General features: G+C 45.2%; 1 protein-coding gene across 3 annotated transcripts; it reads right to left on the bottom strand.

The window, feature by feature from the left end:
* Positions 1–2,449: 2,449 nt before the first annotated feature.
* LOC115482740 (homeobox protein prospero) lies at positions 2,450–16,019 on the bottom strand. 3 transcript variants are annotated; one of them, XM_030222967.1, is made up of 5 exons: positions 11,352–16,019; positions 9,818–10,820; positions 8,687–8,872; positions 4,209–4,353; positions 2,450–3,756 (listed from the first exon to the last, which is right to left on the bottom strand). In XM_030222967.1, exons 1-5 carry the CDS (start codon positions 15,154–15,156, stop codon positions 3,577–3,579), a joined length of 5,319 nt encoding a protein of 1,772 aa, XP_030078827.1. In that variant the 5' UTR covers positions 15,157–16,019; the 3' UTR covers positions 2,450–3,576. The 3 variants fall into 3 exon arrangements, with proteins under 3 accessions (XP_030078827.1, XP_030078828.1, XP_030078826.1); XM_030222968.1 differs by having other exon boundaries at positions 8,687–8,841; positions 9,889–10,820; XM_030222966.1 differs by having other exon boundaries at positions 8,687–8,841; positions 9,889–16,019.
* Between the last annotated feature and the right edge of the window lie 41 nt (positions 16,020–16,060).

The raw sequence follows: 16,060 nt of genomic DNA, 5'->3' as shown, positions 1-16,060 counted from the left end.
CCGTTGCTTTCATAAAATGCCGAAAATTGCAAATGCAACAAAAAATTAAAATAAAAAAATCGCCAAACTTTGAAGGAATTTTGTAAAGAAAAAGCAAGCGATATTTTTTTTCTTTTTTTGTGTTCGTTTTTTTCTCAATGACTTTTGTTTATTAACCAATTATTAATATGCCTTTTGTTTTTTGTTCACTTATAGTATAATTATGTATGTAAGTATAAATGTATGAAATATGTATGTATGTTTGTATGTCAATTTATATATAGTATTTGTATAGTTGTAGTTGTATGCTTGTATTTGTGTGTATGTGCTGTTGTTGTTCTTACTGGTACGCAAGCAAATGGGCTGGCAAAATGGCTCAAACTATATAAAACCATTGATGCCGCTTTTGAAATATTGTCACAAACCGATCTATTTTTCAAGTAAATAAACTGACAAACTGAAATGGAAACAGAATTTTAACTTTGCAAATATATAAAATTTGTTTCTCGTTTTCAATTTTGAGTTTTTTGTTTTTTTTTTTTTTTTTTTTTTTGGCTTTTGGTTTTCATCTCGAGGTAATTTTTTAACCTTTGTTGTTGTATTTCGACTTGCTTAATTTATAAAAATTTTGCCTAAAGTTTTTGGTTTTTTTGTTAGCCGAAAGTTTTTTGTTTGCAGCATTTGTTTATTGTTAATACGCCTTAAATTGCCTAAAAGGATTGTTAAAAATTTTCAATTTCGATTAGATTAACTATTTCTACAATCAATAATTTCGTATGGCGGCATGCTTGGCCAGTGGGCGTGGCCACTGTCCACACACTGCCGCCATATTGGGTTTTCCCGAAACAATAATGTAGTTCAATGTTTCTCCTTCTTCGATTTGTTTCTTTTAGTTTTTTTTGTTTGTCTTATCACAAAATCAGTTACAATTGTATTTAAATAAATTTTTTAAGTCAACTTCAGTGCCAAAAAGTTTACTCATTTTCGTTTAATAAATTTTGTAAAGGCATTAACAATCAACGAGCTTTTTTCAATTTTCAGTTTTCAATTTTCAATTTCGATTTTTGTGTTCTTGCAGCAAGTGTGAAATGAAAACCTTAAAAGAAACGAAAACAAAATAATTCAAATAAAAGTACATTTATTTTCGTATTTTTTTGTTTTAGCCAATGTAATCAATTTTATGTTTGTACGCTTTGTTAATCTAAATATGAATTTTAATTTTCATCTTAATTTTTTTTTTATAAAATTTCAATTTGAATTTCGATATCAATAAAGAATTTAATTTCAATTTTTCTTTTTATTTTTTGTATTAGATTAGGAAACTCACCGTTTATACGTGTTTAATTTTGTGATAATTTCGCCGAATTGCATACGATTCTGTTGGGCAATTGCCACATACACACATATATATATATATATATATATATATATGGCCATTTGCCTACAAAATGGTTGGTTCGATTTAATTTTGCTTTAGCTAAAATTCGACTATTGTTAAAATTTTGCTTAATCATTGGGTTTGCCAAAAGTTTTGCATTATGTAGTAGTTCTATATAAAGCGGTGCTCTTCCGACTCTAATCTCTAAGTTCCGGCCAAAATCTAAGCGAGTGGGCGTTAGGGGCGTGAAGGGAATCGGTGGCTGGGCTCTAATGCCAGCTGATGAGCGCCTCGAAGCACATGATGGGCCGAAATTTGTCTGTTTTTCGAAAAGTTGTTTTGTTTTGAGGAATATTTGGTTGATATATTTTTTTCCATTTGGATTTTGGTATATTATGTGTTTGCATGCTTTGATGAATGTTGTTGTTGTTGTGCTGCATTTGGTGTTGCGCAGCACTGGTTTGGCCAACACTGACGCGCAGAGCTGGCCAACATATCCCTCTTAACCCGCCCACTTTCCATGCTTGGTATGAAATGAAAGTGCATATTAAAGGCACACAGCCGACACTTCAAACAAAGATGGGAACAATAAACGATAAGTCAAAGAAAAGAAACTCAAAATTTTGATTTGTGTATTTGTATACATATATATATAAATATATATATATATATATGTAAATTTGTTGTATTTGGTTTTTGTATATTTGTTGCAACTTAAGGCCAAGTAAATTAAACTAAACGTAAACTTAAATCGAATTGCTATTCAACTAAACGTATAAATATGTACATAAATAACAGACTAGTGTGTGTGTATGTGTGTAGTGTGTGTGTGTGTGTGTGTGTGTTTTGGTATTTTAAAAAATAATATGCGTGCACAATTTGGTGCAGTCAAAAATGATTCGTAATATATCAAATTTATATAAAGTGTTTCAAAAAAGGAAATCGCATTCAAATTCAGTTGATTAACAATAAACTTTGGTCGTATTTTTGTTTGCATAATAACATTAAATAAATTGTAGCTACCCTAACGCCCGCTGCTAATTCAATTAATTATTAATTTTCTTTTTTTTTGTATTTTTTAAAAGACTACGTTTTTCTTGATAATAATTTTTTTTTGGGTTTTTTTTGTTTAGTTTTTTTTATAGACATCGAATTATGCTTAAGTTTTAAAGGAAAAAGCAACCTGTACGTGGTTAATTTATATATATGCTTGTTTGTCAAACCGATAGCATTGCGCAACACTTTTTAAAAGCGTTTGCAACACTGCAGCGTACAGAAAAGTTTGTCTGCAATTGAAGCAACCGAAGCTTCAGCTGCAAAGAACTTTTCGATCGGCTAAGAAAAACACATCGTAAGACTGTACCGATATATAAGAGTGTATGGGTGTGCGTGTGTGTCTGTGTGTGTGAAATGTGTGTCAACTTGCGGTAGATAATTAGATGGCTCAACTATGTATGTATTTGGAATATATACGTTAATTATTTTTTTAAAAATTTCAACTAAGCAACCCAACGGTCAGAGTACAGTTTACACTCTGTATAAATACATTTGTAGTCTCTGTGTGTGTGTGTGTGTGAGAGTGTGTTTTGACTTTGTTTAACGGCTCAGGTTTTAAATTTGCACTATATTTCGTGTTCTTTGGTTCGAACAACATTTGGTAGCTGATCAAATCAAATACGCTGCATACGCTTCAGCGCAGATATAAATATGTTTTTCATTCTCTTCAGTTGAGGCTTGTGTGTGTGTGTATGTGTGTGGGAGTGTGTTAAACCTATTACGAAATGCGGCTATAATTGTGTTTTTGTTATGTTACCAGTTAGCGGCGACAGCATTTTCGAAATTTTTAAAAAATATTTTACGGCTCTAAAGAAATTGTTTGATTCGATTTTTTGTTGTTTTTTTTTTTTGTTTCTGTTTCTAGCTTAAAATTTCGACGAGAGGCCTAAAAATGGCGAATACCTATGAAAATGTGTGTTGCCTCTTGTTGTTGTTGTTGTTGTTGTGTGTTTAATAATACAATTTTACTTTGCATTATATCCAGTTGTATTTCTTACGTAGATTTAACTTTTTAACTTTTGTTTTCGCTTCGCTTTCGGCATTGCTGTTGTTGCAGTAGTTCTTGTTGTAGCTGTTAGTGTTGTAGTAGTTGTTGTTGTTGTAGCAGGGTTCGTAGATTGATTGAGAGGTGGTGGCATCGTTGGCATAGCCAACTCCTCCACTTATTCCAGCTGCTCTAAAAAATTCGGCGACTTGAAGTACTCGGGCACGGGATCGTCCATGCGTGAGATTATTTTGTATATGGATTTCTTCCACGATTGCTCGGTGTCTTTGCCACCCTGTATTGCACGGAAAAATTCACGCAGTGTCTGTTCGACCACAAAGCGAAAATTTTGGGGTACCTGTGGGCGTGGTCGAAGACGAGGGACGAACGATAACGATAATTAGCAAAAAGGTCAAACGGCAGCGGAACACGATGTGTTAGTGTGCGTGGTTGTGTGTGTGTGTGTGTGTGTGTGCATTAGTGTGTTAGTATGTATGTCATTTTCAACAGAGCTTTAACTACTTAATTACCATAGCAAAAAAGAACTATTTTAATTCATTGCAATATGAAAGAAATTACCATTTAATTACTTTAATTACTTTTTAGTAATTGAAAGTATTTCCAGCTCTGATCGTAAGTGTGTCTGTGTGTGTGTTAGTTCTTATAATATTGTTAGCAGAGCTTTAATTACTTGACTTTAACGAATACTTAAAATCTTGTTTAATTAATCGTAATTACTTTTTAGTAATTGAAAGTATTTACAGCTCTGGTTGTTAGTGTATGTGTCTGTTGGTGTATTTTGTTGCATACCTCAATGTGATTATTGCGATTGTAGTGCAAATTGAGCACGCGATATAATTCACTATCTCCAGCAATCAACAGATCATCGGGTGTCTTGATGCCTTCAGTGACAGCTTGACGTGCATATTTCTCCATTTGTATGTAGTAGAATTCTCTGCAGATGCGTAGATGAGGAATATGTTTGGATTTGGTCAGTATACTAAATAGCTATGCTTTGATTTGATTTGATTTTTTTTTTTTGGTTTTAAGTTGGTTTGGTTTTTTTTTTTTGGGATATTTCGAAACAGCATTCAAATTTACGAAATCATAGGTATAATAAATCATAGAAAGAGATAGAGTAAGAAAACGATACGAAACACAAACATTCAACGAGAAAATGAAAAACAACTCAACTCGAATTCAAACGTAAAAACTTTTCTCATGCATTCACCCCAAACGAAAAAGAAAACAAAGAAGGATAGATTTCCATTTGCTGTTCCAGTCTGTCTGACGCTAAGCCTATATCGACTGCCTTTCGCCTGCATGGGCTTAATGCATTATATTGGATCGACTTTGCAATATATGACATTATTAATAAATTTGCAGCATACTCTTAGGCGCGCCATTCTGCTCTACCCTAAAAGCCTCGACTTTGTCTCTCTCTGTATGTGTGTGCGTGTGTGTGATTTTTGTGCTTCTTTGTTGTAAAGAATTTTTAATAAATCTCAAATGTGCAACGACAGCGCTGAGGGCTGCTGGCTGCTGGCTGCAGTGCTGGCGCCGAACGTGCAAGTTAACGGGCAGCGTCTTCTTCTGCTTGCGGTTAGCTTCCCCCTGGGTGGGCGCCCGTCTGCCCGCCCGCCCGCCTGCCTGCCTGCCAATTGTCTAGTGGTTGGGGACTTAATTAGCAAGTGCAGCGGTGCCTCAGTGGTGCTGTTTATGCTCCTCGTGTTGGCTGCTGTGTCGCCGCCTTGTTTAGTCAAGTGATTTGTGTCCGGGGCCGCAGCAGCCGGGTGTATGTGTGCCTCTGTGTGTGTGTGTAAGTGATTGCTTGTCTTTTTCTAATGAAAAGTCCTCGCTACAGCCCCCACCTCCGCCCTAGCAGAGCAGCACTTGCTGAGTAGCCTGTGCCACATTTGTTGCTGCCGCCCACTTGACAACGCTCCGATAATCGCGCTAATTTCAAGATTTCCCAGCAGTTGCCGCCAAATGCAACTCTCTGTGTGTGTCTCTGGCTGATTTCTCTGTTGATTTTTCCAAACAATAAGCGCGAATTGCGCAAATAGAACAGACCGTGGCACGGGGCTGCATCTTTGCCAGAGTCATCGCATTGAGAACGAGAACGAGAACGAGAACGAGAACGAAGCCTGTCAAGCTACGAGGAGCTCCCCGGAGGCGGCTGCCACGCGCACTTGAACAGCAAATGCGAAGCATTCCCTACAATGGACCGATGCCCATAATGAGCAGAGGCGAGGCAAACGCAAGAAGCCAACAGTACAAATTGTGACAGAATATCTGTCCCCACCTCAGTCTCTGTGTGTATGGGTGTGTGTGTGTGTGTGTGTGGCTTTGTTAAGGCTTGCAACAATATCTGAAAACTGTGGCTGTGGCTGGGGTGCTCTGCGCCTGGTGCCTATAGTTATTAGGCGTTTGGCAACAAAGCTTTGCCTACTTGTAGCCGTGTGTGAAAAGCACAATATTTTGTGTGTGTGATAATGCAATTAGCTTTGGGTTTTCACTTCTTTTTGTTGCTGTTGCTGTTGCTGTTTTGCTTGAGGCTGGCATTCAAATGCCGCATCAAGTGTTGGGTGCCAGGAAAAGGAAGTTTAGCTAACTGCCTGCCATAAGTGTGTGCGCTGCGCCACTTAATTTAGATAATACGCTTCCAAACACACACTCACACACACACACACACACGCTACTCACATGCTGCACACAAAATGGCGCCAACGGAAGAGCAGTCGCTGCTTTAACTAATTAGTTTATATAATTTTCGTAGCCTATTTACAATTCATATTCATATTTGCATGCTGCAATTTGGGTGTGACGCACGCCCACTTTACAGGTTGCCAGCGACACACTAGAAACTGCATAAGTATGTGCATGTGTCTGTGTGTATGTGTAGGGGAGAGCCTGTGCGTGTGTGTGTGTGTGTGTGTGCGTGTGTTTGGGTGTGGGTGTCAAGTCTGCTTCTTTGCTACTTCTTTGCTTTCTTCAGAAGTGCCATTCACTTATGGTATGAATAGAGAATAAGTACATTAATAAGCTCACACATACTCACCCACACATATGCAGACATCTCTACCTCATACACTAATGAAGTAATTGGCAACACTTTAGATATACATACATACATATATATGTATAAATATGTAAGCATCGTTATATATATACTGAAATATGTGTGTGTGTGTGGGTGTGGGTGTGGGTGTGGGCGTGTGTGTGATTGTGTGTCTATGTATATATATATACGTATTTTGTTTGCTGCTGTTGTTGTTGCTGTTCATTTCATGATATTTTCCTTTTTTATTTTTATTTATTTTTTTTTTATTAATTCAGCAAGATCTTTTCAGGTGGCTGGCTGCCTGGCAGCGGTAGGGTTGCCTCTACTAAGCGCCAAAAGGACACTTAACCTCAAAAATGCTTCATGGAAAAATAAAACTCAAAAACAGAAAAAAACAACAAACAAAAAACACAGAGAGTCATGTGTGTGTGTGTGGGAGAGTGTGTGTGAGTTCCTTGCATATCCTTGAGCGCCTTTTGCCTGCTGAGGGTTGGGCGGCCATTATGCGCGTCTCTCCAGGCGCGACTCTCAAGTCCCTCCGAAACAAAAAAGCGGCAGCCAAAGAAACGAGCTGCTGCACTTGCCCCTAACTGGCAGTCAGTCAAACAAACTAATTAGCCTGCCCCCACCATGTGTGTGTGTGTGGTTGGGTCCTTTGGCTGCTTTCTTTTCATTATTTGCATTTGCCATAAGAGTAAAGGCAGATAATGCAATTATATAAGTGCCATACAAATACAAAAGCCACTTTTCCTAATTAGCCAACACAAAGGCGAAAGAGAGTGGCAAGAAATGCCAACACTTGCCCCCTGCCCTGCCCACCCCCCAAGAAGAGGGGCATATACTTTTTTAATAAGCCGCAGCTACTGCAACTTTCTTTCACACTTCAAACAAGCGAAAAATGGAAAAGTGCTCGAGCATCCTTGGCCAGGACTATCAACGGACCCTTTTGCATTTTCTTAAGTGGCCACTAAAAGCGGCATGCAACATGTTATTACTTCTCTAATGTGTCTGTGTATCTCGGTGTGTGTGTGAAACTCATAATGTTCAGCTGTGAACTCTGGAAGAGATTGAGTGCTAATTTCCTTGACTTGCCATATTAAAAACGAAACGAAACTAAATTACATGAGATAAAAAAGGAAGAAGAAAAATGCAAAATAAGTTGAGTTCAGTAATTGAGAAATGCCGTTACGAGCTGACCCGACCTACCCCTAAACAGAAAGCACTGGGAAATTGAAAAGGAAAAAAAAGCAAACCAACGATATCAACTAAAATATTCCCACCCATTTTAACCTCAGCAGTCGAAAGTTGAAGTCGCAAAAGAAATATATGAAAAGGGATAAGATACGCCAAAGAAATTCCCATGCAAAGTCGCCTTCATTCATCGTAGATTTCTTTGGGGCAGCAACCCTTAAGAAACTACCCAGCGCAAACAAAAGAATTCCAAAAGGACGTCTGAGGGAAAAACCCGTGCCACGATTTCTGTGCGCAGGTAAAAGAGCTGAGGCGAATTTCTTAAGACGTTGCGCATGTCTTAAAGCAAATCGGGGCAGGAGTTAGGGGTAGGGGGTAGTTGGCTAAGCGCGAGCAACAACAAGGGACAGCTGCTAAGCCATGTCTGTCTCTCTGTGTGTGTGTCTGTGTGTGTTTTGTTAGGGGCTGAAATCAAAATCCAGGTGAACTATTGTATTGTCGCGTGGTTAGCTGCAGATGTGCCTCGCATTTGGCGCGAAAAGCGAGCTGCAGAACTGCAGGATCCGAGGCCCGAAGCCCGAAGCCCGAAGCCTTTGCCAGCTGTCGTTTGAATTTGTACCGATATATTCACATAAATATATATTATTTTTGGCAACTTCTTGTGCTCATAGACAGGTTTGACAGTCAAATCAGTATTGCAAATGCCAAACAATTCATTTGGAGGGGCTTCGCGATGGCTGGGGGCGTTGCATGCGCTGAGGCGTCAGTTGTGTGATTTCTTGAGTGCAAGTCAAGGATTCGACAGTTGGCAATCGAATTGAATTTGAATTTGGAATTTTCGGTTGAAGTGCCTGACAGATTTATATATATATAGAATAGTTCTAGTACGCTTACAGAAGAACACAAATGAAATCATAAAAATGAATGCTGCTTGAGTAAGAGTTACATAATAGAGACAGATAGATCAGATCAGAGATAAATATAGACATTGAGTGAGTGGCTGGGGCGTGTTGTGGAGGCGTGTGCAACTTACCGGAAGTTCGAGAACCATTTCACCAATTGTGCTGTATTGTTTTTGTTAAACTTGATGTCCGGGAAGTACATCTTGAGCACCGCTGAGCTCGGATAGCGCACCCAGAAGAACATCAGCTTGGCCTTGCGCAGGTGCATCGGTGTCAATGTTGAAGAGTGCAGAGGAGTCAAGGATTCACAATGATTGCTAAATTTGTTTACATACATGATGTGGATAGATAGATATATATGGTATATAGTCAATGCAGTTTGCTCCCAAAGAAATTGCCATGTCAGTGCCAAGTGATGAAGGGGGCATGTCTAAGGTTTGCCTTTTGCTGTTGCTGTTGCTGTTGCTGTTGCACTCTCGAGTGTTGCAAAGCCAGCAATAAATGCCAATAATGAACGTCTAAGGGCGAATAGTGTGCTAGAGGCAGGTTCTTTACAGAGCTTTGCCACTTGGCGCCGGGTTGATTGAAAACAACAACTGTGAGAATGAGAAAAACTGACAAGCAGCACGCTATGCCACGAATCTTGAACGCTCTACAAAATGTTCGATACTTCTATATAGATGAGGCAACGCAATGACTTCGAATATAGAAAGCGTAATCTTATCTTGAACTAATATATCACAAGACTTGAGCCATGATATAAAATGGAAATTTAAGAGCGATTACAAAGTGTTATGAGCCAGAGCAAAGAGTATTTCGAGAATGAATTGAGGTCCGCTTAGTGGGCCTGTGGGGCAGGGTGGCAACACTTGGAGCCCATTGCAATTGGCAATTGGCTGCGCCGATTGGGCATTGATTTTTCTGATTGCTGTTGCTGCGAGTGCAAATGCAACTCAAGCCAAGAGGCGGTCGAGACCGAGACGACGTCGATGTCGACGTCGAGCACGATGATGACTTGAGGGCTGCTCGTTGGCTGCTTTTTGGGTGGTTTGGGGGCATTGCAATAAATAAGGTTTTGATTACATTTTATAAAAGAATTTAGTTTAAATGGGTAAATAAATAAACTGAAGAAGACACTTGATTGGTTTCGTTTTGTAAGCAAGGCCCCTTTTGGTTTCCGTTCAGGTAAATGTACTTAAGTCCCTACTTGCACTCACTGCACCACTTGGCACTGTCGGACCATGGACTGGGGGTAAACTCACTTGACCATTAGCAGTGAAGGCTCTCCAGATTGCTGCCCTTGTTGCTGCAGTTGTTGTTTTAAAAAGGATATAGTAGGCTGCATGCCATCGAATGTCATGTCGGCCGAGTTGCACTCGGACTGCCGATCCTGGGCGTCCATGACGGCTCGCAGGCAGGTCTTGTAGTCTGGCGAGCCGCCATGGTGGGCGGCTGCCAATAGAGCGGGATGTAGCATCGTTGGCGGATGTGGCAGTGGCGGTGAGTCGCGTGAGTCCATCAGAGCCCCAAGGCTGCCGGGTGGACTCGATGAGAGCTGCATCTGATGGTGGTGCTGGTGGTGCATCTGTGCAGCGGTGGGTTGCCCGCCATGTGGCGGACCGTGTGGACCCGGCGCCGCATGCGGATTAAAGAATGGACTGTACGGCGAAAAGACTTTGGATTCGTGTAGCGATGGATTTGGTATGGCCACCGATGTGGGCAAGGACACTGGCATCATGGGTGGTGGTGGTGGTGGTGGCGGGTGATACGTGCCGGAGGATTGACCGCGACCCGTTGGGCTCTGTGCGGGCGTTGCATTGTTGTTGCTGCTGCTGTTGCTGCCCTGCTGCTGCTGCTGCTGCTGCTGTTGTTGCTGCTGATGCTGTTGTTGTTGCTGCTGTTGCGCGGCAGCAACGGCTGCTGCTGCGGCAGCTGCCTGTCCACTAGGCGGCACAACGCCATCCTGAGCCAATATGCGACTGACGGTGCGCGGAGTGATGCGTGTATCGGTCACCTTATGACGCTTCTTCTTCGGTGTCACTACCAGGCTCAAAGCCTCGTTCTGCTCCAGCTGCTGTTGCGTCGGTTGGGCGCTCTGCTGCTGCTGCTGTTGCTGCTGTTGCTGTGCGGCTTGTTGTTGCTGCTGCTGCTGTTGCTGCTGATCGGGCGGCAGGCAGAAGGGACTTGTCATCGAATTGTAGAGCGCTGCCGCAGCTACCGGGTTCATGCCTTGCGGCGTTTTGGGCGCCTGAAACATGGCCGCTGCTGTGGGCGAGGGACGTATGTGAGGTGGTGGTATATTAAGTGAACTTAAGCTATTGTTAGTTGCATTCGATTGATTAACATTATTGACCGCATTGCTCCCAGCAACAGCTACTTCGTTCGTCTGTTGCTGCTGCTGTTGCTGTTGCTGTTGCTGCTGCTGCATGGCAGCCGCGGCGGCAGCATGATGCATTTGCAGGCCCATGGCGGCGGCAGCAGCGGCCGCGGGTGAGGCAAATGACAATTGATTGCCATTGAGCCGGGGAGCAGCAATCAGTTGCTGGCAATTGGGCAATTGCTGCTGTGCAGCTGCCATTGCAGACATGACTTGAGATTGATTGAGAGGCTGCTGCTGCTGTTGTTGCTGTTGGTGATGTTGCTGTTGCTGCTGTGCGGCCTGTTGCTGCTGCTGTGCAAGTTGCTGCTGCTGCTGCTGCTGCTGTTGTTGAGTGGCACTGCTGCTGCTGCTGTTGCCCTGACCCTGACTCGCTTGCTGCTGACTATTAGCTAGTAGTAGTGAGGCGTTATTGTTACCTGATTGTATTGCTGACGTCGGTCCGTTCTGGGCGCCCGCGTTGGCGCTGCTGCTGCCGCCATGTCCGCGATCGGCGACGACCTTGGTGCGCGGCGATTTGCGATCGAGTATCTGCGAGGCGAGCATCAGATCCTTGTTGAGCTGCTCGGCAGCTGCAGTCACCGAGTCCGCCTGCTTGCTGAAGAGGCGCCGCTGATGCACGAACCGGGTGACGATTGTGTCCACCAGCGCGGAGAGGGATGTCGTTATCTCCGACTTGAGCACATCGGCCAGACCCTCCAGATCGGTGCCGGACATGCGCATCATGGAGCTGTTGTTGCTGTTGCTGTTGCTGCTGTTCTGCTGGCGTAGCATTTGGAACTTCTCGGATAGCTCGGACTTCAGTGCGCTGTGTGCGGCAGCTGCGCCGCCCATGCGTGTGGGCAAGCGAGCGGGCGGATGGAGCTGAACGCGTGGTGTGGCAGCGGCAACGTGCTGCTCGAGCTGCTGCTGTTGCTGCAGCTGTTGCAGATGCTGCTGTTGGCGCTGCATCTGCTGCTGTTGCTCCTCCTTACGTCGCTGTTGCTCCTGCTCCTGCTCGAAGCGGCGCTGTTGCTCTTGTTGTTGCTGCTGCTGTTGCTGTTGCTGCTGCTGCTGCTGTTGCTGCTGCTGTTGCTGCTGCTGTTGCTGTTGCTGCTGCTGCTGCTGCTCGGCAGCCTCTTTGGCCATGCGCGCCTCCTGCTCGAAGAAGAACTGCTGATACATGGCTGCCGCATGCGACATATCGCCCATGTGTTGCAGTATGGGCGGAAAGCCTTGCGGTATCGCAGGATGTGGCACGCCCACAAGGGGATTGTGCTGCTGCAGCTTGCTGGACATCATTTTGCTCATCATCTGGGTGAGCATGTTGGGTGTGGTGACAGCGGTGTTATCGGTGCTGCTCTTGTTGCTGCTGCTGCTCTGCGGCTTCAGTGTGGGCGAACTGGAGCCAGCCCGCTCCACAGAATCCTTGGGCGTCGATTCGCTCAGCGTGGGCGAATGGGAGAGCTCGATGTCATCGTTTTGTTGCTGCTCCTGCTCCTGCTCCTGCTCCGGCTCCGGCTCCTGCTCCATGCTATCCAAGTCCTGTTCGTTATCATTGTCCAGCTCCTGGCATTCCGACTCCTGCTCCATGCGCGTGCACAGCTGCACGTATTTCTGCTGCATCTCGGCCAGCTGCTCCTGCATGGAGCGCAGCTGCGACTTCAGCGCATTCTTCTCCACGCGCTTCTGCTGTATCTGCGGCGACTCCAGCTCGTTGGACTCACTGTCCTCCTGGTCGAGCATCATGCTCTGCAGATTGAGTCCGAAATTGAGACCCGCCGCGGCGGCCACATAGCGTTCCATGGCATGTTGCTGGGGCTGATACAGCTTGCGCTTCTTGCAGCCATTCACCTGCAGCTGGCCAGCCTGCGCCGTGGCCGAGGAGGGGCTGCAGCGCATGCTGGACACGATGTGCTCGACGCGTGCGCGCTTCAGCTCCATGCCTGGTTTCTTCAGGCAGCTGGAGCTGCTGTTGGCGTCACGTTTGGTCTCAATGCAGTCATCGTCGTCATCTTCATCATCCTCGTCATCTTCGATGATGTCGTCGTTGTCCAGCACCTCGTCCTTGCTGCTTGCCAGCAGCAGCAGGTCCGAGTGACTGGGCGACGACAGCGATTCTAGATCCGAGTTGCGCGAATGACCATGCCCACTCATGCCCAACAGCTCCACCTCGTCCAGCATATCGTCCACGGTCTCCTTTTTGGTGGGCAGCACTTCATTCTGCAGCTGGGCCTCAGCTGCTGCTGTCGGCGTGGCGCGCTCCTCGCGCTGCATGCTGTCCAGTGAATCGGAGGACTTGCGTCGCAGGCTGCCGTTGCTGGCGATGCTGTTGCTGCTGCTGTTGTGGCTGTTGCTGTTGCTGCTGCTGCTGCTGCTGTGGCTGTGGCTGCTGCCACTGTGTGGCGAGTGCGGCGCATGTGTTGCTGCATGTGGGCCCATCAGCTCGGTCTCACTTTTGATTTTAATCTCTGGCATTTCACAGTCCTCTATCAAATTGATGCTCTCAGAGACAACGTTGTTGTTGTTGTTGTTGGTGGTGGTATTATTATTGAGCTTGGAGTGGAGTTCCTGTTGCTGTTTCTCCTGTTGTTGCTGTTGTTGCTGCTGCTGCTGTTGCTGTTGCTGTTGCTGTTGCATAGCCGTGCGTAGCTCCTGATCCAGCTGCATCAACTCCTTTTTGCCTTGCAATATATTTCGCAGCATGTGATGTGCCACCAAGTCGTGTTGCAACTGCTGCTGTTGCTCGTTTGTGTTGCTGGCGCCACCATTCAACGAACTCACCGAAGCAGCACGCGGCGGTGAGCCACCAGCAACATCGGATGCGGCTGCTGCTGCTGCTGCCAGATTGCCATCCAGCGATCGATCGCTGCTGTTGGACACGCGGCGACTGTTGCCGCCCTTGGGCGTTGAGGAATGCGCCGATCCTGGCGATATCGAGGCATTATTATTGTTGCCATTGCTAAGCGGTGTGTTGTTGTTGTTGTTGTTGTTATTGAGCAATTTACTGGTGTTGAGACTGTTCACCAAGCCGGCCGCACTCAGCAGCTCGGCACTGGTGGCCGTCTCCATGGCTGCTGCCAACATTGCATTGTCGAGACTCTGTGGCAGCCCACTGGTGGCATCTTGTGCCTGCTTCATTTGCCGCCCGAACAGCTCGTTTAACATTTTCGCCGAGGAGCCGCCAAAAAGATTGCCAAAGGCTGCGGTTAGCAGCGATGATGCGGAATTCACGGAGCCCGGCGAACTGCAGCCGGATAGAGCTGTTGCTGATGCTGCTGTTGTTGCTGTTGTGGCAATTGTTGTTGCAATTGGGCTTAGATTTGAGTTGGCCGTGTTACTATTGCTGATGCTGTTGTTGTTGTTGTTAGTGTAGAGTGCACCACTAGCGGCACCCGCAGCAGCCGCAGCAGCGCTACTCATGAAGGCAGCGGTTGCCGTTGCGCCGCCGTTGCTGCAGCTGTTATTGTTAACACTATTACTAACACTGTTGCTGTTTAAGTTATTGTTATTGTTACTGTTACTGAAATTGTTGCTGTCTTTGCTCAAGGATCGCGTGCGCGTGCGACGATTTCTCACTAAGCTCGCTGTCGAGTGCGAGTTCGTGTTCGAATTGCTGCTGTTGCTACAATTGTTGGCAACTTTGGTTGCTGTTGCTGCTGTAGTCACTGGTTTTTTAGCCGCGCACGTTGTTGTCTTGTCGACGGCCGTTGACTGACTGATTTGTCGCTTGTGTGCGTTGCGGCGACTACTACGACTGCGACTGCGACTGCGACTGCGGCTACGACGGTTACTGTTGGCTGGCGCTGCCGCTGCTACGGCCGTCGTCGTCGCCTTGCAGTTGCCTTCGACTACAACGACGTCGTCCGAGTCAGAGTCGCCCTCGTCGTTATCGTCGTCGTCCGAATCGCTGCTGCCTTTGCCTTTGCAATGCTTCTCCGCTTCGCTAACGTTTTCGCCGCAGTTCGCCGCGTCGTCGATGCCGTTTATTTGTATTGGTGTTGTGAGACCGTTGCCGTTGCCGTTGCCGTTGCCGTTCCCGTTGCTTGCCTGTAGTGGCTGCAGTGTTGGTGGTGGCGGCACGGCAATCGCTACGCTCTTCGCCTGCTGTGGGGGTTGCAGCTTACACTCAGCTTCTATCTCCAATGTGGTTGTGGCCGTTGTTGCCGTCGCCTTTAGCAGCACATCGTTCTCATCGCTGTACAAACCAAAACAGTCCGCGTCGTACTCCTCTGATGACATCATAAGATGATGCCAAACAGCAGCAGCAGCCCGCACTCGCCTCTCCACGTTGCCTCACCGTCGCCTTCGCCGCGTTACTCTCTAGCACGTTCAGTTGCGCTCTCACAGCGTCAGACACACACATGCAGGAAGCCTCTTCTCCTGCTAGCGAATGCGAGAGCGATTACTTCGCCTTGGCTTCGATTGGCTGTTCGCGATGTTGTCGGCGTTGTCGTGTCGCTTTCCCCTTTTGTTCCTCTCCTCACTTGAGTCGAGTAATTCGCCGCTGTTGCGCTCAGGCGGCGTATGCGTAATTTCAAGTTTAAGTCTTCTCAGTTGTCCGATCTGTAATCTTTTACTTTATGCTTGGCTTGCCGGTTGTGTGTAGGTCCGAGTTATCGATGTGTGTTTCAGTGTGTCTCTGTGTGTATTTGCTATGCTTCAAAACTTTTGTTTGACCCGAACTTCTGGTTGCTTTTCTTGCTACTTATCCTTGGTGCGGGCCAACTCAATGTGTCTCTTTCTCCCTCTTACTCGCTTTTGATGTCTTCGTTTAGTTGCGCCGAACGTTGAAATTTTGCTTTCACTCAACTTATTTGTCGAAATGTTACAATTCAAAATTGTTCGCGTTGTTGTTGACAGTTTGTTGCAGTTGCAGTTGCAGTTACAGTTGTTGTTGTTGTTGTTGTTCCTGCTGTTACTGTTGCTGTTGCTGCAGTTGATTTTGCGTCTACGTTTTCTACGTTTTTTTCTGCGTTTTCTAATTGTGAATTTTGTTTTGAATTTTCTTTCCACCACCACACACATGCGAATGTCCTTTGCATTTAATGTTATTTAAGTTTGTTTTGATTTTATTTTCTCTTCTTGTTAAGGTCTTCGTTTGATTTCTTTTCTTTTGCTTTTTCCTTTCCTTTAATTATTTTGTTGT

This window comes from Drosophila hydei, unplaced genomic scaffold, assembly GCF_003285905.1.
Source record: "Drosophila hydei strain 15085-1641.00,03,60 unplaced genomic scaffold, DhydRS2 tig00000063-arrow-pilon, whole genome shotgun sequence".
Classification (NCBI taxonomy): Eukaryota; Metazoa; Arthropoda; class Insecta; order Diptera; family Drosophilidae; genus Drosophila; species Drosophila hydei.
This window is presented reverse-complemented; position numbering and strand designations above follow the sequence as displayed.